Raw genomic sequence first — 27654 nt, 5'->3', positions numbered from 1 at the left:
TGGGCAATCCGTTGCACCCCGACATGTTCCGCCGCCTTTGGTTGGGGTGTGATAGTACGGGTAGTCGGGTACATGTAATTTGGGTACGGTACTCGCTTTGGTACCTCTTTGTTCTTTTAAAAAAATATCCACTAAACTAGGTATCGCTAACGGTACGATACCGACAATCAATTATCTATAATACCAAAACCGTAATACCACAACCAAAACATAATACCAAAACTAAAAATGAAATAAATCAACCATAATATAAAATTCACCCTTTTCCATTTCTTAGTTTATTGTTTCCTCAATTTCTATAGAAAAACAAAAGAGAAAGTTAATACATGTTATTTAATTATATGCATAATTACACATACATGAAATAAAAATATACGAATACACAATATATGAATATACACATATAAATTGAGAATGAACTTATTCAATTAATATGTATTATGTTTTGAAAATCTCCCTTGAAAGTTAAGTCATAAGTGTTGGAAACCTAATAAAAGTCCCTACATATTCTAAACGGGTACCAGTACCCATAATACACGTACCTGTATCCGAAAGTACCCGTACCTATAATCAGTAAATTTGCGTACACATACTCATACCCAATAGACACGTACAGGTACGGGTATTTAGGAAAAAAAGTTCATCCCTACATAGTTGTATCTAAAATCTTTACTTTTGACTTAAACTTCTTCACCGAGCTCCCACGAGCAAACCCCCCCCCCCCCCCCCAACCTCAACCACCACCACCACACACACACTTTGCAACACTCAACCATTGGAAGCATTTCTCCCATTCAACCCTTTCTATCTCCAACATAGGATTACTAGACTAATCCCAAGTCTAATTAAACTAGCTCCCTTGCCTCTAAAACCGCTCACTAACACAACTTGTTTTTTTTCAAGCTTATATATAAGTGAGGAGAAACCTCCTTTATGCTCAAATTCCCAACCCAAACATTAGAAAAAAAAACAAAGCTTCTTACCATCTCCCAAATTGCCTTTTATTTTGATAAAATATATAGTTTAAATATGTTAAATAAATGCAAATTTCGTACATTAAGAATTAATTTAATTAATCACTTATAAAAGTTAATTAAGTTTTTGATTGGTGTAAAACTCGTGAATCTTTTTCACGACTCATTGAGATGTAAAAGTCGTCGAAATCAAGCATGCATGTTGTATCTACGTTTCGAACCCGCCACGGACAACTATCACTTTATTATAACTAACAAGCATAATATATATACGGATACTTGAAACAATTTGTAGCAACAAAACCAAAGACAAAATAACGGGACCTCCCTCATTTTATCATTGAGAAACTCATAGTGATCAACTCATTTACATAGTCCACGCATTTGTCCAAAAACCCTCATCACAAGTGGTACGTGCGTGACGTTATGTTCCAAGATGAAAGTAGCCAATATTTGTACGATTGAATAATTGTAAGTTGGTACACCAACAAGATAAAGTATCAACCAACTATCAAGAGATGTTGGGAGAACCACGTGGTCAACAACGACCCATACGTGGTGGATCAATCTGATATATATATATATATATATATATATAGTGACTTCATTACGTGTATATATGTAGTATTGATAGAATCTATTCCAATTTCCCGGCAAGATGTGTAATACCCATTGCATTACCGATAACAATTAACAAAGCTTTCGTTATTTGCGAATGAAACGTCACTATCTGTTGATTTATCATCTTCATGGACATGCTGCTAACGCGGATTTATCATCTTCAGGGACATGTTGCCGACATTGCACTGATGATGTAATTAGAGCACACACAACAATAAACATACATGGGTGACTCAAGGGGGAGTGACCCAAATTTTAAAAAGTAACTAATTAATTAGAAAAAAAAACAAAGCTTCTTACCATCTCCCATATTACCTTTTATTTTGGGGGGAAATTTCCTAAATAGCCATTTTGAGATGAGAGAAAATGAGAAATAACTCAAAATCCCTACACATTACCAAAATAGGCCACTAAATTTCGACTGCGGCGACGAGATCTGGCGAAATCTTTAAATCAATAGAAGTCTAACAAGTGTAACTTTTTTTTTAAAATCTGATGATTTATTTGAAAATCTTGGGGGACCAGTCCATATTTTCCACTAAATCTTCTTATAAAAAAACAGTCTTGTCAGGCGGTTTAATAATGTTTCCTACCGGATCCCTTCAAATTCCAAAAACTTGGGAAATTGTACCTTCAAACTCAGTCATTTAAGACACATTTCGGGTGAATTTGTATCAAGAAGACGAGTTAGTAGTTTATTTCTTATGTGTTGAAATCTAGTTCACACCTACAAAATTAATTTTTAATACGTCTACACCGACAATATTTTAAGAGATTCTGTCTACTCCGACATGATTGTCCAAAGAATATACATGTGTTTATCTTCATCTTCCTCCTTCATATCGCCCTAAACCTTTAATGAACAATCCAGCTCATACCACTCTAAACCTTCAACTTCCATGGAATTTGATTCAAGAATTAGAGTTGGTTGTTGAAGATATGTGAATTATTGAGAAAGATGATACTATACATATAATGTACAATATGGACGGACGCGTAAAATTTAAATAATTTATCGCCTCCTTAGTACAAATTTAACATATTTGCGTCTTGACAGACAAACTTATAAGACACTTTTTCCATGTGTTCATAACTTGTATGGGTCAGGTAGGAATTCTTAATAAACCGTCTGACAATACTGTTTTTTTATAAGAAGATTTAGTAGAAAATATGGACGGGTCCTCCAAGATTTTCAAATAAATCGTCAGATTTTCAAAATAGGTTACACTTGTCAGACTTCTATGTTTAAAGATGTCGTCAGATTTCGTCGCCTTAGTCCAAATTTAGTGGACTATTTTGAGAATGTGTAGTGATTTTGGACTATTTCTCATTTTCTCTCACCTCAAAATGGTTATTTAGGAAAATTTTCCTTTATTTTGATATTTCATCGTTAAAAAAACTTTGTTTTGATAAAGTATATAGTTTAAATATGTTAAATAAATGCAAAAGTCGGACTTAATTATTTTAGTTAAAACTGATTATGAATTATTTTAATTATCAACTTATAGAAGTTAATTTAGTTTAAATACAATTAAGTTTTTAATTGGTGTAAAACACGTGAGCCTTTTTCATGAAGATGTTAGTATTGATGTAAAAGTCGTCGAAATTAAGCATGTCATATCTACGTTTCGAACCCGTCACGAAGCACGAACAACTATCACTAGTTATAACTAACAACCGTAACATATATACAGATTTAAAATTATCGGCAAGAATTAATGTGTAATACCCATTGCATTACTGATGACATTTAACAAAGCTTCCTTGTATATATGCGAATGAAACGTCGCCATCCGTGGATTTATTATCTTCCCGGACATGTTGCCGACGTTGCATTGGTGATGTAATTAAAGCACCCACAATAACAAACAGAGGGTGACTCAAGGGGGGGGGGGGGGGGGAGTGACCCCGCATTTTAAAAAGTAACTAATTATATGTAGGTAATTATGGGTTTGGGATTGTTTAACAATACGGTATGTAGTCTGTAATTATATATACACATATCTAACATAAGAGTCACCTTATCAAAAATAATTTTTCTTATGAAAAACACCCAAATTTATTATGCGATATAGGGGCGTCAAAAATATTAGGACGACCTTGGGAACAAACATATACAAAAATTCACATCAGTTTCATCTCAAATTTCTGAATTTCCTAAAAAGCCCATATTTTCTTCAACAACAAAAAAATCTTTGCAACCCTATTAAAAATTATTAAAACTATGTGTGTGAGGGGGACCTATCTTTCATCTCCGCCCCCATGTCTGCAGGACAGGAGGTGGTCCGCGCACTTGAAGCCCACAACAATGGCGTTTGCTACCCCTTCGTCTACTCCTTGCAATATAGATCTGGAGGAGGAGAAAAGTCCCTCGTTGTGGATTCTCTAAGCCTACGGATACGGGTTGGGGTGAAACTATACGTGGACCAGCTATACTTGAATACTCGTGTTAAGTTCCATGAAGATTAAATTACACAATTTTGTTAATATAGAGAAATCTTCGATGATGATACATGTATGATGTAACTGTGAAAAATATATCATTAAAAGGGACAATCTTTAGATACCAATGGGCTTGTGGTCGACTAGAAAAGATAAAAGTGGTCGGTTCATATATTTAAACAGTTGTATTCTAATTCTAGTAATGTCTATTCATATAGATGTATCTTGTGATTGTAATATTGTATTGAGAAAACCATAGTCGCAATGATGAATGTTGGATTCATATCGGATTCGAATCACATAAATTCTTGTGTCTTAAAATATTGCTTTTGTTTTTATGTGTGTGATTGTGATTCCACTATATGTTGCTCTGATCAATACCTAACAATAACAAAACAAGTGAAGTAGAACAATAATCAAGGACATATGAAAACTTAATTCGCTCATTCTATTGATGTGATAAGTTATGTTTAGATTTTAATTAGTTGAGAGATTTCATACATTTTTAGATAGATACCAACACCGATAATATGAGATGTCTATATATTATAGTCTAATTAGATTTAACAATTTGTTTTCAAAGTTAACGTAAATATAAATCGACTGAATCAGCCTAGATTTCTTTACGAATCAAGCATGTAATTTTAGCTTTATCTCACATCGTCTCGTCTTTGGTGCCTATCCACAACTCATGAGAGTAGTAGAAAGTCGTTAGTTTTCTATATAACGTAAAGAACAAGTTCTATAAAAATTGACTTTGAAATACCCCAAAGGTGACAAGTGCCTAAACCCACCTAGAGCGTTTTATGACATGAACTTGTTAACACGACACAACACAAATATTAGCGAGTTTGAGTTTGAGCTTAGCAGGGCCGGTTCTGAAAAGACGAAAAAAATTTTGGGCTAAAGGCGGACTTTTTTTGGGCTAAGTAAAAGAAACATTTTGTTGGGTTTAATCAATTTAATTATAAATTGGCTTATTTAATTATAATTTAAGTTGTGCAAAAAACTTTTGTATAAAAATAAGCTTAAAACTGTCTCAAATAAGACTAGAACCCATAACCTTTTAGTTAGATGTCATACCCCTTTACCATTAGACAAAGCTAGTGGTTATGTAATTGTATTGAAACATTGATTATACACATGTTTTTGATAAAAGTACATATAATTTAAAAAAAATTCGGGCCTAGCGGGGTGTCGGACATGTGGCCGTCGACTACCCTGCCATGCCTCAAAGACGGTCCTGTTGTCTAACATGCATGTCAACCTGTTTAAATTCGTATCCTAGCAGGTTAAACACTTGTTAACCTGTAAATAGCCCGTGTATATTTTTAAATTAAAAACATATTAACATGCCAAGTTTGAACAAATGTAACCTTTACAAAGGTGTTAGGCAATTTTGTGTGAATGTCTGAAATTGAAGATACGAGTAGAAAGACCCATCAGAACCGGAATTATTTTTAATGGGTGTTATATTTTACTTTTATTAAAGTATATAATGTAATAATGAAGACTTTTATGGGTTTTTGTTTCAAATATATTAAGGATTAATATTATGATAAAATTATATATTTAAGTATTATTTAAGATTTTACGAACTTTTAACAATTTTTGTTTCAATACATATATAGTATTTCCCTTGTCGCTAAACAAGTTCACGTAAATTTGTGTTTGAAAGAAATGACACGATTAGTATCATAATGTATTCGTGTATAGCATTACATATAATTATATCTTACCGTGTTGTGTCATGTCGTGTCTGTTTTGCTATGTGCTAAAGCTCCCGGTGTCGGTATGAATACCTAAAGGATGGGTGTAGACAAGTTCTAATAATCCCATCAAATAGAGAATCTTATGATTTTGTTGTGTAGTGATGAGTACATAAACTGAGACCAGAAGTAGAAATTGAAGTATAAACACTTGGAAAGTTGTTATTGAATCCAGCGAAGCAGTAGAGTAGAAATCAATACTGAATCTGACAATCATATAAACTAAACGATCTAAAAGCTGTCATAACAAGTGCAAGGAAACATAACGAGACAACCCAAGCATGAGCACTTAAAAAATTCATATAAAACTGTATAATAATACACCATTTATTCGACCTTGTCTTTTTTCTAAGTATTCATCTCCTCGGCAACTGTTTTCGAGACAGCTGCCCCATTAATGGGTTATGGCCTTCCACGAAATGGCTCCAATAAAGGAAGGCACAAATATGGGATTATTGGACCATTTTATATTTTTATTAGCATCCCGACTTAATAAAAGGACCAACAGCGGTGGGGCGAACACGTGGGTCAAAAACGTTTCTTTCTTTCTTATTTCTTTCATAGATGCTTGTAACTCTAGCTAGCTAGGGGTGAGCAGTTGGTTTTAAGTTAAAACCGAACTAAAACAATTTATGCTTTAGAATTTTAAAAACAATTTGATTTTGGATTTTCGGTTTTGACATTTAAGGTTAAGAAATTAAGGCTGAAAAATATATTTGGCCAAAATAATGAATTTGAGTCTAAATCATTTTTTTAAACTAATAAGTAGTAATTGATTATTATACTTTTAAACTAAAATGCTAGAGTTAATTACATAGTTATTAATTTTTTATAAACTAATTAAATTAAGTATAAAAATATATATATTATTCGATTTGGTTTGCTTTTCAGTTTTTATTACATGTAAAATCTGTAAGTTCGGTTTTTACATGAATATAAATCAAACCATCGATTTTTGTTTTTATTGGTTTTTCGGTTTCATACACACCCCTAAATTTAGCTAGCGAATTTAAATGGTTGAAATGTAAAATGTTAGTTCAACTCTTTCTCTTCTCAGCCCTATGAATTTGCTATATAGAGACTCATGAGCATAACGCGAAATGATGTTTGTTGGTTATGTTATTATGTTTGTATAAAAAACTTTGATATGTAAAACATTATAATCTTTCGAACATGGAGGCATATAAGTGGGAGAATTCCTAAAATAGCTCTTTTATAGAAAGAAATTCCAAGTTTGTTCCTCTTAATCAAAGTTTAAAGTTTTGTCCCTTACGTATCTCATCGCCTGACGATATGTTAGGGAATACCGTCGATGAGTTAGTAAACCAATTAGATAACGACGTGTGGGGGTGGTATATACATGGCTGACGATGTGTTAAGTGTTAAATTATGGTTGACGGGAGAAGATAGTGAAGTTCAAGCATCATCCGAAGAAGACTTTGTCCGAAAATCTCAGGGAGTTGCCTCCTCTCGCCTCATGTAGTTTTCTTTTCTCACCGTGGCAACTGGCCAGTGGGGCGTCTTCTCAGAATCGATACCAAAGTGGTCAGCTCTATCTGATAAGGTAATGAACGACGTCTTCTGCGCCAGCTGCATCACTCTTCATTTTCTTGCTGGAACTTCATGATATGCAAGGATTGACTACTGTGAAAAGAAAGATAGTTAGAGCATAGACTCTCCCGAATGGGAAAAGGGCCTACCTTAGCACATTCACCTGAGGAAGGAAGGGAAGCTATAACGCCATGCTTGAAAATGTCACCTGCATGTAGGTAAGGCGAATAATCCATCCTTCTCCTTAGTTTCACTATGTTCAACTAAATGAGTTGATAAACGAATCCCTTTCCTTTCTTTCAGTCGAGCTGAATGACATTCACCCTCACCCGTCATCCAACATGGTTTGCACCAGCGTTATTTGACTCGCTTAGTCCATAGCTGCTTGGCTCTACTTCAACCACTACAACCTGACGGTCCCCTTGTGTAACATCCCGAAATTTCTAAAGTAATATTTAATATATTATTTTGTCGGGTGAAATAAACGAGTTAGTGGAACGATAATAATAATAGCAAAATATGAAGACTTAGTAGGATAATTAGATGGGATTAGATATGGACCAAAATGAAATATGGGCCTTCGGTCCATGGGCTTAAGGGAGTATAAATACCCCCTTAAACCCCAATCCTTTCCATTCCATCCATTTATCCATCCTAATCTCTACACACCCCAAAACACACAACCCGAACCAAGATCCAAAGGCGAGGACCCGAGCTCGTTGGTGCTAGATCGTCGTGACGAACCAAAGCAACAAGACCAGCTCGTGTTCGTAGTTCGACTCATTTACGGTACGTTTATATCGAGAACATGTTCGTTTAGGTTTGGATTAGTATAGAAATGATAGATCGGTGTTTGTATGGTAAAAACGAATCCTACAAAGCTAAACTTACTGAAAATGGTTACGATTTGATGGGTTAATTGATTGATAAAAGAACCCGTAACCTATATGCCTAAATCGCACCCCTTAAACATCGATGTTAGGCCGATTTGATGGTTGGGGTTTGTAGGCGCTGGTCAGACGATTCCGTGGATACCTAAATCGTGTTATTTGGTTAAGAAACGAAGATGATTAAGGACGAACAGTAGCTGCAGCCGACAACTTCGCCTGCAAGCTAAGTTCGCCTGATGAACTTCGCCTGCAAAGCTAAGTTCGCCTGATGACAAATTCGTCTGAAAGCTAAGTTCGCCTGATGACAACTTCGCCTAAAGCTAAGTTCGCCTAAGGTTTAACTTCGCCTAAAGCTAAGTTCGCCTAAGGTTTAACTTCACCTAGAGTCAAGTTCGATTAGAAAATAAATTAAAACGATAAGTAAAAGTAATCTAATACTAGGCCACCAGATTAAATCAGGCGAGTATTGATACGTGTAACTTATACAGTCAGCCGAGCTCAGTTAAAGAAGGGATTTACAACTATCGGAGGGAGAAGCAGAGTTCAGGTGAGTTTCTAGCCCCATTTCCTTGTTATGTTTTCGGGGCTGTGTGCATACTCGATGTGAAGTGTGAATACACTTACCTTAAGTGGTAAGTGTATGCTATAGATGTTATACGAGGTATATATTTTATAATGCTTGTCGGTACGTGAACGATCTTCGGATATTGCACGTATCGCCAAGGATAGTAAATTCCAAGTGGTTGATAGTGTGTATGAATGTTATGATGTGACTTGTTTATTACGTAAATACTGATCTGATATGAAGTGTGATATAGGCAGGTAGAGGTAGAGTGTGTTAGAAGTGGCAAGAGTCTAGTAAGGGTGTTAGTGGCATAACGTGAGCGCGTGATAGGGAAAGCCTGTACGTGCCATCGTTATTATGTGTGTATGATTGTTGATGTGAACTGCTTATTATGTAAATGATATGAAGCGTGCTGTAGACAAGTAGAGGTAGAGCGTGTTAGAAGTGGCAAGAGTCTAGTAAGAGTCTTAGTGGCATAACGATAGTACGTGGTAGGGTAAGCCTATACGTGCCTTCGTTATTAAAGTGGCAAAGTGGCATAACGTTATACGTTATTAAAGTGGCAAAGTGGCATAACGTTATACGTTATTAAAGTGGCAAAGTGGCATAACGTTTTACGTTATTAAAGTGGCAAAGTGGCATAACGTTATACGTTATTAAAGTGGCAAGGTGGCAAAGTGGTAGGCGAAAATAAGAGGTTAAGTGGTAATGTAAGCAGGTTAGATAGTGGACTACGTGTCTGCGGATACGTATATGATGCATGTAGTGGTTGTATGATAAGTTGCTTGATTAACTAGAACTCACTCAGCGTAGCTGACTTTTAGTATGCACACAGGTGATCAGACCAAAGAACTAGCATGAGGATGGCACATGGCATGGATTGAACGGCTGGCATCTTAAGATGGAAGAAAAGATGTTTTAAATATAATGATTTGTTTTATAGTATCAAAGAAGAGATTGAATGTTTTGTATCGAATGCTTCAAGTAAACGTTTCCGCGGAAGTTTTAATTAACTCTGATTGCAAGAACTGTGTTTATGAGTAAATCCGACGTTAAAGTAGGGCTACCGGGTTCGGGGCCTTACACCTTGCAGCTAAAAGAATGTGATAGAACACCTTTTCTGACATCAGGAGATGAAATCAGTCAAGCAGGCAACAAAGTCGACTATTCGTCTTCACTTCCTTAAAAGTGCTAAAAGGAGCCCCTGCGCGCAGACCCATCCCCAAAGGACCAAACTCATTCAGTTATCTTTCAAAGAGCTTATTCGAGAACAACCTATTCTAAAAGCAACCTATTTGAATTTGAAAAAAGCTTCTTTTAGGGATATGAATATTCTGCAGCGGTAATTGCGAACAGAAAGGGAGCACTGCTTACTCAAGCACTAGTACCGTCTAAGCATCCCACAGCTGATGAAAGAGTATCGACAACTGGTTGAGCTTCTATTCTAGGATAAGATATGCAGCTCTTGCAGTAACAACTTAGGGGGGATTGGTTTGAATAGCCCTATTGACCAGGAGAGTAAGCATTACCGCAGCTTTTCCTATGTTGCAGGTATGAAGTGAAGTGAGTTCCATAACATGAAAAAGATTGAAATAGCCGCTTTCACAGGCTTTTGAGTAAAGATAAATGGCCTTCTAGCACCTCTCCTTTCAGTCGAGTGGCTTCCTAGATAGGGAGTACGAGCGGTAGTATATGAGAGATGGTTATTAGTAAGAATGAATCGACTAAACGCGATTGCTAGCCTCTCCTTTGTGTTGACCTAGGGTAAATATTCATATTAAATAAATCAAAAACTCATTCACAAGTAACATTAATTAAAGCTATAGATTCATCTCTCTATCAGAACAATAGGGCCGTTATGCTCATTACTAAACTTGTTGAAGAGATGAAATATAATCAAGGTATATCTTTTTGATCAGAGGTTGAATCGATCATCAGAAGAAGAATTAGGCCAAAAATTAGGATACATTATGGAAAATCAAACTTCCATCGAAGAGAAGCAAATGAAAGGCTTTCGTAAAAATTCTCGTAGAATCGAGAATGAAGTTTTCATTCTGTACATGCCAGATCATGAATTAGTTGCTTTAAGTATTAATACTTAATGCATCGTCAACCATAAATTAACGCTTAACACATCTTTAACTATATGTTTGGAGGCATAACACATCGTTGACTATGACGTGTTAGCTAACTCGTCGGCGAGACTACCTAACACATCGTCAGCAATGTGTTAAAAGAGTGACAAATCTGAGAAAACGAGTTTAAGAAAGCATATAGAATCTCTCATTATTAAAAAATTATTTTGATATTTTTTCTCATATAAGTGGTCCTACACTCACAAATGCACAAGATATTAATTTCGTTTATAAAAACCATTTTTGTAAACTCATCCAAAAACCTGATACGTGGGCCAATCAGGTTTCACTATATTACGTAAGCATGAAGCATGATACATGCAAATATCATTTCTTTTTCTTTTTTTTAAAGATACAACTTTTACATGCCACCTATATGTAACAACAAAAATCTAGATGGCGCTTTTTAAGGCTGCACACTTAACATCTTTTATAAAGAAACTAAAAATATATTTATGAGAATCACTTTTCAACTTATAACATACAAGATGACCTGTTAACTTACTAAAATATTATTACTATATTGACACGTTACCATCACGTATGGGCGTAGGTCCAAAAAGAAATCAACTATAATTGGGAGGCTGTTGCGTTGGCCCAACACCCGACACAACATAAAAAACACCATGCGATCATCACATGTATCACACACTTGGACCAATAATCTTGTTTCACACTTTCAGCCTCATCCACCCATAAACTTATGTGGCAAGCTACTTTTAAAACAAATGATATTTAGTACCAAAATATTCAGATATATATATATATATATATATATATATAACATGACATAACACTTAAACTTACCAATACAAAACACTTGATCAATCTCACAATCTGCCTTCTGATCCTCCAAAAAAATGGTCACCAAAGGTCAAGTGAAATCCATTAGCTTGCCTTGCAGATCGCACCCGACGACCATTCGAATCGAGCAAGAGCTTAACGCAGCGAAAACCGTTGTAGCATCGAAGCCGTCCTCAGAGACGATTTGCAACGGTTTATCACATCTTGTGGAATTGTATAAATGCATGGAGGATCTTTTAAACTTGTCCGCCACTCAAGTTTTGATAACCGGAGACCGAAACAAGAAATGGGTGGAAGAGTTGGTTGAAGAGTCTGTTAACTTCTTAGATGTTTGTGGCAGCTTAAGGGATATGGTGACACAAATGAAGGCACACGTTAGAGATCTTCAGTGTGTTCTACGGAGGCGGAAATGCGAGTTGAGTAATGAAAAGAGTGTCATTAACTACACATGTTTTAGAAAGAAAATGAAGAAAGATGTTAAGTTGTTGGTTGGAAGTTTAAAGCAAGTTGATAACATGATTAACAGTGGTGGATCAGGGTTAGTTGATTCGAATAACCACCACCTAGCGGCGGTTATGAAGGCGGTGATAGGAGTTAGTGAAACAACTGTTTCGCTTTTCGAATCTTTGTTATTGTTCTTGTCAATGCCGAATTCAAAGCCTAACAAATGGTCGATTGTGGTATCGAAGTTAATGCATAAGGGGATCGTCGCGTGTGAAGATCAACAAGAACAAGGGATTGTGAATGAACTTGAGAGTGTAGATGATGCATTGCAAAGTTTATGTAGAAATGGATCATCAGCGCAACCGGAGAAGACGCAAATTGCGAAATGTAGATTGGAAGTACTGGAAACTCAGCTTGAATGTATGGAAACTAAGTTGGAATGTGTGTTTAGGAGATTAATTGGAACCAGAGCTACTCTGCTCAATATCATGTCATTGTAAAAAACTTAATTAGGTTTTGGACTTGTACATAGGCATAGAAAATTTTAGCTGATATGCTTATGAGAACGTGATTCAAGTTTTTATGTTAATAGTTAGAGAAAATTATGATTTGCCCCCTGTGTAATATGGCGGGATACCCCTGAACCACTGAAATTTAATTTGCGATTGAACCACTGGATTTTTTCGACGGGCTCAGTATGCCCCTTTCCGTAGTTGACCGTCCTTGACCAGCTGACGACAAGGGTATTTTGGTCATTCTCATTTAATAATAATAATAATAATAATAGATAATAATCAATAATAATAATCTGATATCTTCATCATCATCAACCTCAAAACCCTCAAACCTTAAAACATCATCCCATCACCACCCAGAACTTCTTCTCTGAATCTCATCATTTTCATCATCATCTTTATAACAATTAATCCCAAACCTTATTTCTTTCAAGCATTCATCTTCTTCATTTTAAACCAAGCCATGGATTTCATCACTCAAACCTTCAAATCTCTCAAATCCGACCACCAATTGCTTCAATAATTCAACCACTGCATTTATCACTCATTCCGATCAAAACCCCTAACCTTCGCCGCCATGTTAGCCCCCGCCACCATGGATTTTGGCCATCTCATTTTTCTGGCATTATTGGGATGTGACTGGTGGTGGAGTGATTGACAGAGAAGGTGAGGAAGATTGATTTGGGTTCTTTAGTGATGGACAGTGACCGGTTGTGCTTGAATCCTGAAGTATTGTAATATCCGACGTTTTTAAAATAATTAAGTAATAAAGATGGTAGGCTTAAAATAGATGAACTTAGAATAAATCATGGAGTTAGTGAGATAATAGGCATAACAAGGGCCTAAGGTATATAAACCTACATCCTTTTCATTTCCATCCATTCCTCACGACGATCAACTATTTAGCCTACACACTCAAAAACACACACTTAAGCCAAATGCTTTCTACACCGCTCAATCTTCCGAACCACTTATGATTCTCACGCACCATTTTTTCCTATACGGCTCGTATAGGGCTATAAGGTCGTATAGCATCTGAATCGTGTCAGTTTGTGTCTGATGTTGTCGGCCATCCTTTATAGTGCCTCGTATAGCCCTATGCGGGTCGTATAGGCCTATACGGCCGTTTAGACATTTTTTTTTGAATTTTTTTTTGATATATTATCTAACTTGCACCATATTTTTTTAACAATTTTAAACGTTCTCCTTTTCGACCATTTCATGTATTGTTTCACTTATATAGAATTATGTTTTATATTGAAAAGTTGAATGATATAATATTTTAGAATATAATAAATTGTCTTTTAATATTTATATAGCACATTTGGCTAAGTAATTTGTAGTTGTACCCCAAGAACATTCGTTTAAGATTATATTATGTTACACTTTATAATAGTCCACACACAATAATCAATCAATGATTAAGCAAACAAGAAAACATTTGGCCAAAACATACCGATAAACATCTGGTCCACATACATAAAAGTAACTAGTTCACCCTAAAATACATCATGTTCCAAACACATGGTTCCCATACATAAAAGTAAATAGTTCACCCTAAAATACATCAAGTTTTAAACGTGGTCGTATAGCACTATACGGATCGTATAGTCGTTTTCTGGCAGCGATTAACAGTGGTCAAAAGGCAGTATGAATTTTTCTGCAAATGTTTTCTATACGGCCGTATAGCCCTATACGACCGTATAGGTTTTATGGGTTGTCAGAGAGCAATACGAGCCATTTAATGCCTATACGGCTCGTATAGGTCTATACGGTCGTATAGGCTTCAAAAAGCTGTTTTTTTGTCCCCTTGTCATTCATTCGTACCATATACAACCGTATAGGCCTATACGAGCCGTGTAGACATGTGAGAGTGGTGTATGAGTATCATATCTTATTATCTTTTTATATAATTTATACTATACACACACATTTACATATAGGGGAGGGTTTCAGCGAAAACCATCTTTTACTAGAAAATTACATGTGAAAATCACTTATAAACACTAGTTTTTAAAATATTTAATTCTCCATTTTTTTATATGTTATTAGTTTTTGTCAAGCCCAAAATACATTAAAAAATATACAGATATGTAAACTTTAGGAGTTCTAGAGTTTAATAGATTATTTAATTCATAAAAGTTTCAATTTTGAACACACATGATTGACAAATAACATCACTTTTCCGTTAAGAAAATAATTGGGTTTAATGGTTGGACTAAACGTGCGACCCTCTTACAAATGCTTCTACGGGCCATTTGAGCAAATTTCTCTTAATATCTGGTATCATCCATGTGGCTTTAAATTTCTGTTTTTTTTCTTTCAGTTTTTAAATTCATTGGTTCAAAGGTGGGAGCTTCTAAAAAGGAGAGTAGTGCATTGACATTGCTAAGATTTATTTGGGCAGATATTGCAAAAAGGCCTAAGAATGAAATTGATGACATACTCAGAGGAGAAAAAGACAGCACAGCAGTATCTAGATGGGCCATTCCTATGCAACTTCAAAATCTCATTTCTGAGCATGTTGACACAATGGAAAAAGAAACCAATAAGATAATGATCAGAGGGCTTCCAAATTCAACTCATCAAGCTCAACAACTACAAAAGCTTATTTCTAAACTTCTTGTGAACTTGCATGCTGAAACATAAAAGATAATCGAAGGGCCAATTACTAGTCAACCAGATCAGGCTTTGGACCTACAAAATATGATTTTGGAACAGATTAAAAGCACGTATGAAAAAACAAAGATAACTCAAAGGCAAGTTCAACCTGATCCGCAACTAATTAAAAACATCGTTGATGAACATATTCAGGAAATGAATACAGTAAACCGCACAATAACTGCAAAGAAATCATACACTTCTCGGGTACCTTTTATTGCTGCAGAATGGGGCAATACTAATTTTTTAGTTGAGCTCATCCGTAAATACCCTGATCTCATATGGAAAAGAAATGATGACAAACTATCTATATTTCACATTGCTGTTGAACATCGTCACGAGGGAGTTTACAACCTATTGTATGAGATAGGTGCAATGAAAGATCTGATAACTCCTTTAAAAGATCCAAAGAATAACAATATGTTGCACCTAGTTGGAAAGATTGCCAAGCAAAAACGACTTGAAGATGTGTCGGGAGTTGCTTTACAAATGCAAAGAGAGTTATTATGGTTCAATGTACATATTATACTCCCCTCCCATCTTCCGATATTTTTTCTAAAAATAAATTTGAACAGCCTAAAAAAGTAGTTTATAACTATTTTAGTTTGTTTGTGTTGCAGGAAGTAAAGAATATGATTCCTCCTGATTATAGGGAACGGAAGAACAAAGATGGCTTAACACCACATGAACTATTCAGAAAGGAACACAAAGAATTGGTTACAGAAGGTGAGAAGTGGATGAAAGGAACGGCTAATCGATGTATGGTTGTTGCGGCGCTTATTGCAACCATAGTATTTGCTGCAGCTTTTACAGTTCCTGGTGGATACAGCCAATCCAATGGTTTCCCTTTCTTTCCATTCAAAAGTAACCTTTAAGATATTTGTTGTAGCAGATGCAATTTCTCTAATCTTGTCATCTGCTTCAATTCTTATATTTTTATCCATCCTCACATCTCGTTATGCTGAAAATGATTTCTTGGAATCGCCACCAAAACAGTTGATTTTAGGTCTATTAACTCTTTTCCTATCTATTACAACCATGATGGTCGCTTTTGGTGTCAGCTTTTTCGTACTTTACCGTAACCGTAAGAATAATTTGTTATGGTCGCCAACATTGATCTGCGTGTTTAGTTTGGCGCTGGTCGTCTTATACATATATCTCCAATATGGCTTGTTTTTCGATGTAATTCGCTCAGCGTATGGTTCTAGGTACCTCTTTAAGCCCGGGAAACATGTTCTTTACTATAAAAACCATACGGTCTAAGAACTGTCACTCCCTTGTTGTAATGAGTTTGTGTGAAGATATGCTTTTGTAATATATATTTGTAATTGTGTATTGATTACGTATTTTTGTAAATATGTTTTGTTAGCATATTTGTTTGTTACTTTGTTATCTTTGAGCAGGGGCGAAAAAACAAAAATGAAAGGGCCTTTATATTTTTCAACCCGATTCCAGATGATCCTTGGCTACCTGTTACTAGCTCCGTCCTTACGTGTTCACATTCGGTGTGGACCGTTTGGAAGCTAAACAACCCAATCTCTTCGTCTGCATCGTTTAAGTTAATTTCACGATGGGCATTCGAGGTGACTGAGAGGATGAACTGGAGGTTTTGGACTGTTTGGAAGAAGAGATATCAAAGGAACAAAATGTCATTTTGAACTTTGTTTCAAAATGGTCCACGCTTTTACCTCCGTAAATGGCGTACCCATTTCTCTTTTATAAACCTTACATGCTTCAACAAATATATTGTGGTCGCTTTTACCACTTCGCCCGTTTTACTATAGTTGCATATGTATATTTGCCGTTAAACCTAGCAACGTGAAAATGTATGTTCTTCCACTTCGACGATATATTCTCGTTATAACGGTACTCCCCACAACTCATGGCATCGTAAAAATTCTCCCAAGAACATCTAAAAAAAGGCTCGTTTTATTATTCCCTTACAAATATTTAAAAAATATATAAAGAAACGAAGTTTTAATATAAAAAACTAACATAAAACAAATTGAACCAATAATCGGTGTCACATCCCGACCAAAGGCGGCGGAATATGCCGGGGCATAACGTATTGATTGGATAGTAGCTCAAAAGACACTAATTAAGGTGAAAATAGTTATTTAATTTCATTGATATTAACAAGTACACAAGTTCAATAAACAAAACAAATACATCATACTTTTGTATTTCGAATAAAAATCCTAAGGTAAAACTAATATCTTCGATCTTATCAATTACTTGTATATGTAGAATGTATAAAAATAGAATTTGTTAACGTGAATGTTGGTGAGAGTACATAAGTTTTAGTTATATATATATATATATATATAGAGAGAGAGAGAGAGAGAGAGAGAGATAAATCACAATTCATATGTAAATTGTGAGCATTACAAATCTTATGAAAATGTAAACAACTAAATAGATGTGGACTCGTTTCTATTGATACAAAATCAATGTACTTAAGTAATTGTATGATCACACTAGATGAGGATGAGATACCAATCACCAAACATACAATAAACATTTAAGCACATCGAGCATAATAATAGAGCATGCAATAATCACACATAAACATATATTGAATTGTGTTTTGAATAGATGTGAAAATAAAACATGAGTAAAATTGAATAAGGTATACATGCTACCTCTAAAATATAAAAGACGAAAAATGGGGTATGCAAACTCACATGAAATATGGGAAAGCATTAACGGGAGCCGGTTTAAACGAGCTAATTAGTTCCACGATGAGTCTCGATGGTTTATCCTAATTTTAAAGTACAAAAGAAATAAATATCCTAACGAAATTTGACGAACAAGACACAATTTGATGGGTTTATAATGGATTTGAGATTGATAAGGCGCTAAATATATTTTGTATAAATTTTATAAAATTTTAATTAAAAGCGTGAACGATTTAAATACTTTAAGGTTTTTAAACGATAAAATACTAAAAGTAATATATATGTGTGTGTGTGTTTGTGTATAGATCATATTTTAAACGGAAAAAAACTTGATTTGAAAGTCTAACGGTGTTTGATTCGTTTAGTGAAACTATTCTGATTTTAATTAGATATGTGACTTTATATAAAAAAATATATTAGGTTAATTGGAAAAATATATAGTTTTATAAATAAAAGTATGTATACATATATAGGGTGGGGTATAATAAGAAGTGGAGTGTGTCTGAAAAGTGTAAGAAAGTAATCTGGTGTATTAGATATATGTTGATCTGACAGTGGATATGGAAAGTGTGTTTATTGTGCGGTGTGTTTTTATTTTAGTTGCGATGTTTTTATTGTGCGGTGTGTTTTATTAGTTCAAATGATGAAAACACACTTCCTACACTTCTTATGAAAAATCTACTTCTTATTATAACATTTCTATCTTTATATATATATATATATATATATGTATGTATAAATATAGAAAACACCTATGTGGCCTAATCTTAACCATCCATTTGAGTTTATTTATTTATTTTTTTTAACAGCAAACTATTATTAATAATTGAGATCCAACAAGCAGCTGGACCCAAAACCAGAAACAACCCACTAAAATTGCAACAGACAATAACAACAAACAGAAACTCATACTAACAGTTGGACCAAAAGCAATCAAAGGAGCACCAATTAGACCACTCTATAATACCCATCTTAGTTCGATGTTTGATCCACAAGAACGAGCTAACTTTAATGTTATCCAACAGCCTGTCTGCCCCAAACGTTTCGTTTCTAAATATCTTTGTATTTCTCTCCTTCCATATCCACCAACATGTAGAGAGAATGATCGCGTAAACAGTGTTTCTCCATTTTCCATCAGCTGCCCCTGCATACGGTAAGGACATTTAGTGAGTTACAATCAGTCAACCTTAGCCCAATCCACTGTTGGATACTGAACCACACTCTTCTCGCAATTTCACTATCAATGAAAATGTGTTATATATCTTCATTGGATCTTCCACACAACTTGCACAACGCATCCGGTAATTGTATACCCCTTCTTATTAGCGATAACATAGTCGGGATTTTATTTGTAACAGCACGCCAAACGAATGCATTTACCTTTATTGGTACCTACTTCAACCAACGGTGCACATAATTTTCTTCTCCAACCATATTAACTTCTATATCCTTTCAAAGATCTTTAACCGAGAAAGAATTGCAACCATCTTCGGACCATGACCAGCCCCCGTCCTCGGACGATAGATTGACCATATTCTGAATCCGACTCCAGCATATTTGAAGGAGCTGGTTTTCCGTTATGTTTAAGCCTCGTTTCCATGACCACTGCAGGTTGTTAACACCATGAACCGGAACCAATCTATCTTCTATAGTACAAAATTTATTTGTCTCCAAATAAAATAAAAATGTGAACATATTCTTAAGACTATCTTCCAAGCCCCAATGATCAAGCCAAAAGTATTTTGCTTCCAAACCATGGAATAAAGTATCTCTCTACGTCAACCGATATTTCGGCTAGTTCAGCAGTAACCTTCGAGATATTATTCCAAACTCCCGGAATCGAAGCCTTTGCGGGGATTGATTTCCAGCTTCTAATGCCCCAATGGATTGCTGAGATAACCCGGGCCCACAATCTATTCTTCTCTATTTGGAACCGCCAGTGCCACTTTGTGAGAAGTGAAAGGTTCGCCACTCTTATACTTCCTAGACCACATCCTCCAAGGTCTTTTGAGTTTATTTGGTTTTCAAAACTCAACAAGGTTTTCATTTTATATTTTACATATATATACAGAAGAGCACATAGGTAATTTTATATATACTCTTCTCTCTCTCCTTCGCTTATGTACATGTCTTCATGTCAATCAAATAATCATTCTCTCTCTCTCTTTAATTTGATTATTCAAACTCAAACATCTATAACCCAGTACCACCACTAATTGATCACTACCTCACCGTTACTAACCCACCATCTCCACCACCTGCAACACATCAAGGACGTCACCACCGGTTGACGGATCTGTTCATCGTCGACGCCGTGAAGAGAGAGTGGATCTGTCTCCGGTTGACGGATTTGTCCCCGGTGAGTTTGTTTTTTTCCATTGAACCCTACCAAGAAGCTGATAACAACCTCCACAATTTTCTTCTCTACCACAGATATGAACAACACAGAACTCTCCGACCAGATCTGGTTTCCTGATTTTCTGGTGACATCAGACCAAGGTCAAGGTTAAAGTTTTCCGTTGGTTTTGAGTTCTCGTCGGAAGTCAAGCCGAAAAGTTTGACTACAGTTTCAGTTGTTAGCAATTTTCATCCTAATGTCACTGGTATGCAATGTAGGACCTTATTAATTTAATAATTGTTTTAATTATCATTCTGATACTTTAGCGCTAAATGCATGCTAATGATAACTAGATGTAACTAATTAATAATATAGTTTGATTTAGGTTTTTTGATGTGGTGTGAGATATATATATTTTTATTAAAGATTTTTCACACTTTGTCGGGTTTTAAAAATGGATTTCCCCTAGACTTAACAACACACACAAAAGGCAAGTGTACCCGTCATGTGGTAATATAGTAACGGCGAGAACCGGGTATCAATCCCTGGACACGTAAATTTTAATATCAACCCTTTTCAAATATACTAACCGTGAGAAATGAGGTTAATTGATTTGTTTTAAGATTAATTTTTTTAGAAATACTGGTAACAAAATTTAAAACAAGTAACACGATGATGGAGATAAACAAGAATTAAGAAGCTATCACCTTAACTTAGAATCCACTTGACTCCTAATGATGGTAAACTTAAATATATGATAAATTCACTATTTTGTTTTAAAAATAATAGTTTCTAGTTATAGATAACCATCCAAATGATTTTTAGGAAAACTTAGTATGAATTATACAAACTAATAACCTCAAATCATACTATAATGTAAGTGAACCTTTATGTTAAAATTTAAAGATATAGATTATTATTCAATTGCGAAACTCAAATATAACAACCGGTCGGAAATATTACATGAACAACACATAATCCACCTATGGTTGATTAAATTAGACTAAGTTAAAGTATTCCCTTGATTTATGAATTTTCAACCCAAGTGTAATATTAAAATAGTTGTGTTAACAAATTATTTACAATATTACTTAACAAGAATATCAATTCATAACAAATGTTCAATCTTTTCAAATCTAAACATGAGGATATGTGTTTAACCAATTTTCATGTAGCATACAAGAATTATTTTAACTATTTCTAGATTAAAAGTTATAAAGTTGCATGAACAACATTTATAAATAAATGATAAAATCAAGAGTCTTTCAACATAACAAGATGTACCATTTATAATTCTTGTATATTACTTTCAATTGTTTAAACACAATATTTCATCAAAAGAAAACCAAGAACTAGTCATTATTTTAACATAAAATTGTCATATATTAATTCCAACCATCAAAAATTGTCAAGTTTCATCATGAGTTAAGGTGATATAAAGAGTTTTAGCTCATGATAATTAAAAAAGATACACCAAAATAGAAGAAAATAGCATTCATGTTTAATATTTAAGATAATCTAACCAAGAAACCAAGCTAGATAATTATGATGATGCTAAGACTTCTTCTTGATGTTGTATGAAGGTTCAAGAGCTTCTCTTTCTTTAATTCTATGGATTATGAGAGTGAAAATGGGTGTGTTTTTCTCCAAAATTGTGCACACCAAATGCGCAACATGTATGGTCTTTATATAGGCTCACTGTGCACAAGACATGACCCATGCCGGTCCCCTTGTAGTACACCACGTGCTCCCTGATGTACTTTTTGGCATACAGCTAGGCACGTGGCATGTTTGGATGAGGCATGGACTGTGTTGGTCACTCAAGCATTAAATGTGCATGATACTAATTTGTACTTTCTTGACAGGCTTGATTGGCATGGGGCATGTCTGGGTGAGGCATGACCATGTGTGTCTTCAAAAAGAGGGACAGTCAACAGTGTACTTTATTTTATCATTTTCTGAGGAGGCGTGGGGCATGTCTGTCTGAGGCACAACCCCTTGCTTAGCTGATGTGTCTTCAGAAAAGGAATGGGGCATGCCTGGCTGAGGCTTGGCCCATGCTTAGCTGACAGACTTTCATTTTTCGTGATTCTTTTCTTTGTTTTTCGTCATGTTTGGTTTTCTAAGCTCATTTTTCCTACAAAAACAAATAATGGCTTATTAGAACCGATTCTCAATAATATTATCAAGAAAATAACATGAATCGGGTATAAAATGATGCAATAAAGATGTATAAATAATTATACATCAAACATCCCCACACTTAAACCTTGCTTGTCCTCAAGCAAACTTAAATATAAAAATTCTCCAAATGGTAATAGATAACGAGACCGTAGCTAATTCACCCCCAAAACGTTAAGGTGGCCTCGAAGGAAGACACACGGACAACCCAACCATCAGAGATCGTATGAATATATGTAGTGACATAGGAAAGCATGGTTTGTATTTATGAGTTTCTTTTTTATGCAAAATTACACGTTCTCACAATGTTCACTCACACTCGTCTTTATATCTGATCATACATGTAATGTTGTATGTATATGAACACTCTTGTCAAAATGCAACTTGTGAAAAATAAGCTTGTCAGGGGATCCATTCTCCACCCACTTATTGAAATATTTGCATAAACATGGAGGTAATATATGTTGGTGTTTGGTTTGGATAGAGTGTAGAAGGCTTGTTGGTTTAAGGTTTGTGGGTTTAAAAGAAATGTATTTATAACCAAATGCAACTTGATCGGGAGCTGTGATAAATCTTCCATGCTTTTTGAGCTCAAAAAATTTGCTCATTTCATCACCTTTTGTGCGTGGTGATCTTCTTTTGAACTTTTTTTTTTGTAAGACTATATACAAAAATAGTGACCAACAATTGAAACATATGTCTTGACTGTCGTTGGTCTTCTTGAAACTTGATCTTGAAGTACAAATGGTGTAAAATTGTTTGAAGAGGTTGAAGCGGTTATATGGTTTTTTTTTTGTTTTTTTTTTGGTAAAAGGGAATGTTTCTTTGAAGTAGGGTTAATGTGGTTTGTGATGGTGTTTGAGGAAATGTTTGGGTAGGTCATATATTACCTCCATTTTTATACAACATTTCGTTCGGATCTCGAAAAGTATGCCCAAAACAATTTCTAAATCACACGAAACAATTGACTCACTCAATCCACCAAAACGTAACAGATGATATATTGTAATATGGCTTGAAGCTTTGCTCACGGGAACGGAGGGATTGGGTTTAAACGCCACATTTTGCATAAAGCTTTTCTCAAGAAATACAAACCATATTTTTCGGTTTTCACATTAAGTTAAAGTTGATTCGGTGGTTAGTTTGAACGAGCGCTTTTTGAAATACAACCTTAACCCTTGGTTTTGTCAAATATTCATTAAAAGGCTTAACGGTCTTTTATTTATTATTATTAATATTCTTTTTTTTAATATTTGACACAAAAATTAAAATTTGGAGAGATTTTTCAAAAATATTTTATTGGACAAAACAAAGTTCAAGTAAACCCCTCCCCACACTTGAATCTCACATTGCCCTCAATGTGAAAAGATATATAAAAATGCAATACAAATTATAGGGAAAAGATGAAAAGTAACTCCCCTATATTCCGGCGGCCAATGGTTGCGTCCGAAATCCACACTTCTCTTCTAGGTAGATGTTTCAACAAAAGAAGTAACAACCATCCAAACAAATAACATAAAAAATCATAAAAATAAGATAATATAACGTCTAGACTAGGCACAGAACAACTGGTACCCCAAATATGCTGAAAAATTGTCTAGACATTTCCCGAGAAGGATATATATATATATATATATATATATATATATATATATATATATATATATATATAGAGAGAGAGAGAGAGAGAGAGAGCAAAAACTATGTGCAAGTGCCAAGTTTTTGGTTAAGTGTCCTGGCTAGACCCGAGACTTTCTTTCAAGGGTTCTTGGAATGAAGGAGCATTACCTCCGAGACGGTTCCAATTTGTCCTTCGACGTAGAGTTTTAATCGATGACCATTGACTTTAAATGACTGACCATCTCCATTTTCGATTTTCACGGTCCCGTAATCAAAAACCTTCTTTACCAAGTATGGGCCAGACCAACGAGATTTAAGTTTTCCGGGAAATAAACGCAACCTAGAGTTGTAAAGCAAAACACGATCACCGGTTTTGAAATCTATGTGTTCTTTCAAACGCTTATTGTGTAACAACTTAGTGCGTTCCTTGTAGATTGTGGAATTCGCATAAGCTTGATTTCTTAATTCTTCTAGCTCATGAATTTGCATGAACTGAGTCTCGCTCGCATCGACCAAGTCAAGATTAACGGCTTTTAATGCCTAGTAAGCCCGGTGCTCTAATTCCACAGGAAGATGACAAGCTTTTCCATAAATCAACCTAAACGGTGTGGTACCGATAGGAGTTTTATGAACGGTTCGTAAAGCCCATAATGCGTCATCTAAATTTTCATACCAATTCTTACGATTTTTCCCAACTGTTTTCTCAAGAACTCGCTTAATGCCCCGGTTAGTGACTTCATCTTGCCCACTGGTTTGCAGGTGTATGGTGTTGAAAATCTGTGGTGGACACCATAGCGAGACAATGCCTTTTCCATCTGGGCATTGCAGAAATGTGTTCCACGGTCACTAATGAGTGCTTTTGGGACACCAAAGCGCGAGAACAATTTTTTTAGGAATTTAACAACTACCCTAGCATCGTTGGTGGGTAAAGCCTGAGCTTCCACCCATTTTGAAACATAATCGACAACAACTAGGATATAACGATTTTCAAATGAATTCGGGAATGATCCCATAAAGTCAATCCCCCAAACATCGAAAATTTCACAAACTTGTATGGCCTTTTGGGGCATTTCATCTCGTGAAGAAATGTTGCTTGCCCGTTGGCATGCATCACAAGACTTTACAAGGTCATGAGCATCTCGAAAGATGGTGGGCCAGAAGAAACCGGCATTAAAAACCTTCTTTGCGGTAGACGTGACTCCATGATGTCCTCATGTGGGTCCTTCGTGACAATGTTGGAGGATTTTGGTTGCTTCATCTCCGAACACACATCGAAGAACGACTTGACCGGCTCCGATTCTGAACAAGTGTGGATCTTCCCAAAAATAATGTTTGACATCGGAAAAGAATTTTCTTCTTTGTTGATGTGTCAAACCTTTGATCATGACCCCACTTGCGAGATAGTTAGCAATGTCAGCAAACCATGGACATTCCTCTTCTTTTGTTTGGATATACATAAGAAGTTCGTGGGGGGAATTGTCATTTATATTGGACCCCACTAATTCTTGTGAAGCTGGGCATTCCAAACGAGAGAGGTGATCGGCTGCTACATTCTCGGCGCCTTTCTTATCTTTGATTTCAATATCGAACTCTTGAAGAAGCAGAATCCATCGGATCAATCGAGGTTTGTTGGTGCATGTTTTGTAACAGATGATCTTTTGTGTTTGTTAGAATTGAGAGCAACGGTCAAAGGGGAGTCTGTTGGTGCATTTTGTGACCGTCGCTATGCAATTCTGATCAGCGGAAACGATGTACAAAGTTAGGACAACTTCGCCATAGGCGAAGTTGTAACAACTTCTGCCATAGGCGAAGTTAGAACAACTTCGCCTTAGGCGAAGTTGTAACAACTTCGCCTTAGGCGAAGTTGTAACAACTTCGCCTACAGGCCCAAGCCCGTGAAGTTGTTTATATATATATATATATGTGTGTCTTGTTTAGGTTTGAGTATCCAGAAATTTAGAGTTTTGAGTGTTCAGTTCAATTGTCTAGAGAGAAACAGAGAGGGGTCGTGTGGGACGACCCGAGGTAGAGCTCACCTCGGGTCGGCCGTGTCTTTGTTTTCGTGTTTGGTATGTAACGAGTTATGATTATTATATGAAAAGATCTGCAGATTCGTTTATCCCGTTCTTGTGTTTGTTCGTGTGTTTGTATGTGTGTAATCGTGTTCTTCGTCTTCTACACCATTAAACGAGTCTAGGAGGATTCCGCACTCCTAGACCTCGTGCGGATCTCGTATCGATCGGCGACGCCCCGGGGGGACTTACAAGTGGTATCAGGGCCTTAGGCTCTTATGCTATGGTTCGAGATCTGCGTTTTGGTATTTCTGGCACGTTTCTGATGCGTTTTTGGCCGATCAGCGCCGCAGGCGAAGTTATTGGGTTCAGGCGAAGTTGTCGCTTAAATTTTAGGGTTTAGGCGAAGTTATCCGCCAGGCGAAGTTATGGCCAGGCGAAGTTTATGAGAAGCGAAGTTAAGGACAAGCGAAGTTAAGGTCAGGCAAAGTTAAGGACAGGCGAAGTTAAGGAGGGGCGAAGTTGACTTTTAGGCGAAGTTGACTTTTAGGCGAAGTTAAAAAAAAAAGTGTTTGGAGTTTTCGTCTGTATGGCCAGGTGTACACGATTATTGTGAGACCGAAGACGTTCCGTCAACGAGTGAAACTTGTTATCTCTTGGTCTTACGTGTGAACAAATACGTGTCAACTCTGGATATGGAGCTGAGGTTGTGAATGGGATATTGATTGAAACTGGATATTGACACATATTTGGGTGTTTGTGGGCAATAAAATTGTTGTTGTTCGAGGTTGACCAACTGAAGAAAGTCAAATTGAACTGAAGGTTTTCGTCATTACTGGATTGCGGTCAGAGCATATTATTTATGTTATTTTCAAGGCGTTCGAGAATTGGATCCTAAAACGTGATGCTTATTTATTAAAGTGAAAATTCTGGAACAAGTTGGATTTAATCGGGAATTAAAGTGTTTATGTTCTTGATCGTTATCCCTGGTGATTTAAGATGCTTCGGATTAATTAATGGTCATGTGTGTTAGATTCTGTCAAGGTGGTTTTGTGATGAAATTGATCACTTGATGTTGAGTAGTTGAAGATTAAACCTTATCGTATGCCGACGTGTTGGTGAAGTTGTGGAGGGAGCCCAACTTCACGTGTTGGTGAAGTCAGAAGGACTCACGTGATTGGTTGAGATGATCAATTAGGCACGAGGATGCATGCATTTCAAAGACCTCAATCTATATAGTCGGAGAAGCTTACACTGAAGGGGAGATCTGATATGGAAGACGCTGGGTGATTGGTAGATTTGTGAAGCTACAAGACAGTTTCAGACACGGCTGGTTGAAGAGCAAACAGAAGATCATCAGTTAAGAGGGAGTCTGTTGGTGCATGTTTTGTAACAGATGATCTTTTGTGTTTGTTAGAATTGAGAGCAACGGTCAAATGGGAGTCTGTTGGTGC

General features: G+C 35.8%; 2 protein-coding genes across 2 annotated transcripts; both read left to right on the top strand.

Annotated features, from left to right (window-relative positions):
- The first annotated feature begins 11335 nt into the window (after window positions 1–11335).
- On the top strand, window positions 11336–12724 carry LOC143530398 (uncharacterized). The gene has a single exon (XM_077025943.1). The coding sequence runs from the start codon at window positions 11808–11810 to the stop codon at window positions 12693–12695; it is 888 nt and encodes a 295-aa protein (XP_076882058.1). The 5' UTR covers window positions 11336–11807; the 3' UTR covers window positions 12696–12724.
- Window positions 12725–14918: 2194 nt separating this feature from the next.
- On the top strand, window positions 14919–17066 carry LOC143530400 (uncharacterized). The gene is made up of 2 exons (XM_077025946.1): window positions 14919–15887; window positions 15992–17066. The coding sequence occupies exons 1-2, from the start codon at window positions 15417–15419 to the stop codon at window positions 16244–16246; spliced, it is 726 nt and encodes a 241-aa protein (XP_076882061.1). The 5' UTR covers window positions 14919–15416; the 3' UTR covers window positions 16247–17066.
- The last annotated feature ends 10588 nt before the right edge of the window (window positions 17067–27654 follow it).

Source organism: Bidens hawaiensis, unplaced genomic scaffold, assembly GCF_021521415.1.
Source record: "Bidens hawaiensis isolate Kalapana, Puna unplaced genomic scaffold, B.hawaiensis_p1.1 tig00008945_1, whole genome shotgun sequence".
NCBI lineage: Eukaryota > Viridiplantae > Streptophyta > Magnoliopsida > Asterales > Asteraceae > Bidens > Bidens hawaiensis.
Note: the sequence above shows the minus strand (reverse complement) of the source record. Positions and strands in the feature narration are given on the sequence as shown.

Coding starts and splice junctions, on each gene's coding strand:
- LOC143530400 (XM_077025946.1), top strand. CDS start 15,417: ATGATTTTGGAACAGATTAAAAGCACGTATGAAAAAACAAAGATAACT. Junction 15,888..15,991: donor GAGAGTTATTATGGTTCAAT/GTACATATTATA, acceptor TTTGTGTTGCAG/GAAGTAAAGAATATGATTCC.
- LOC143530398 (XM_077025943.1), top strand. CDS start 11,808: ATGGTCACCAAAGGTCAAGTGAAATCCATTAGCTTGCCTTGCAGATCG.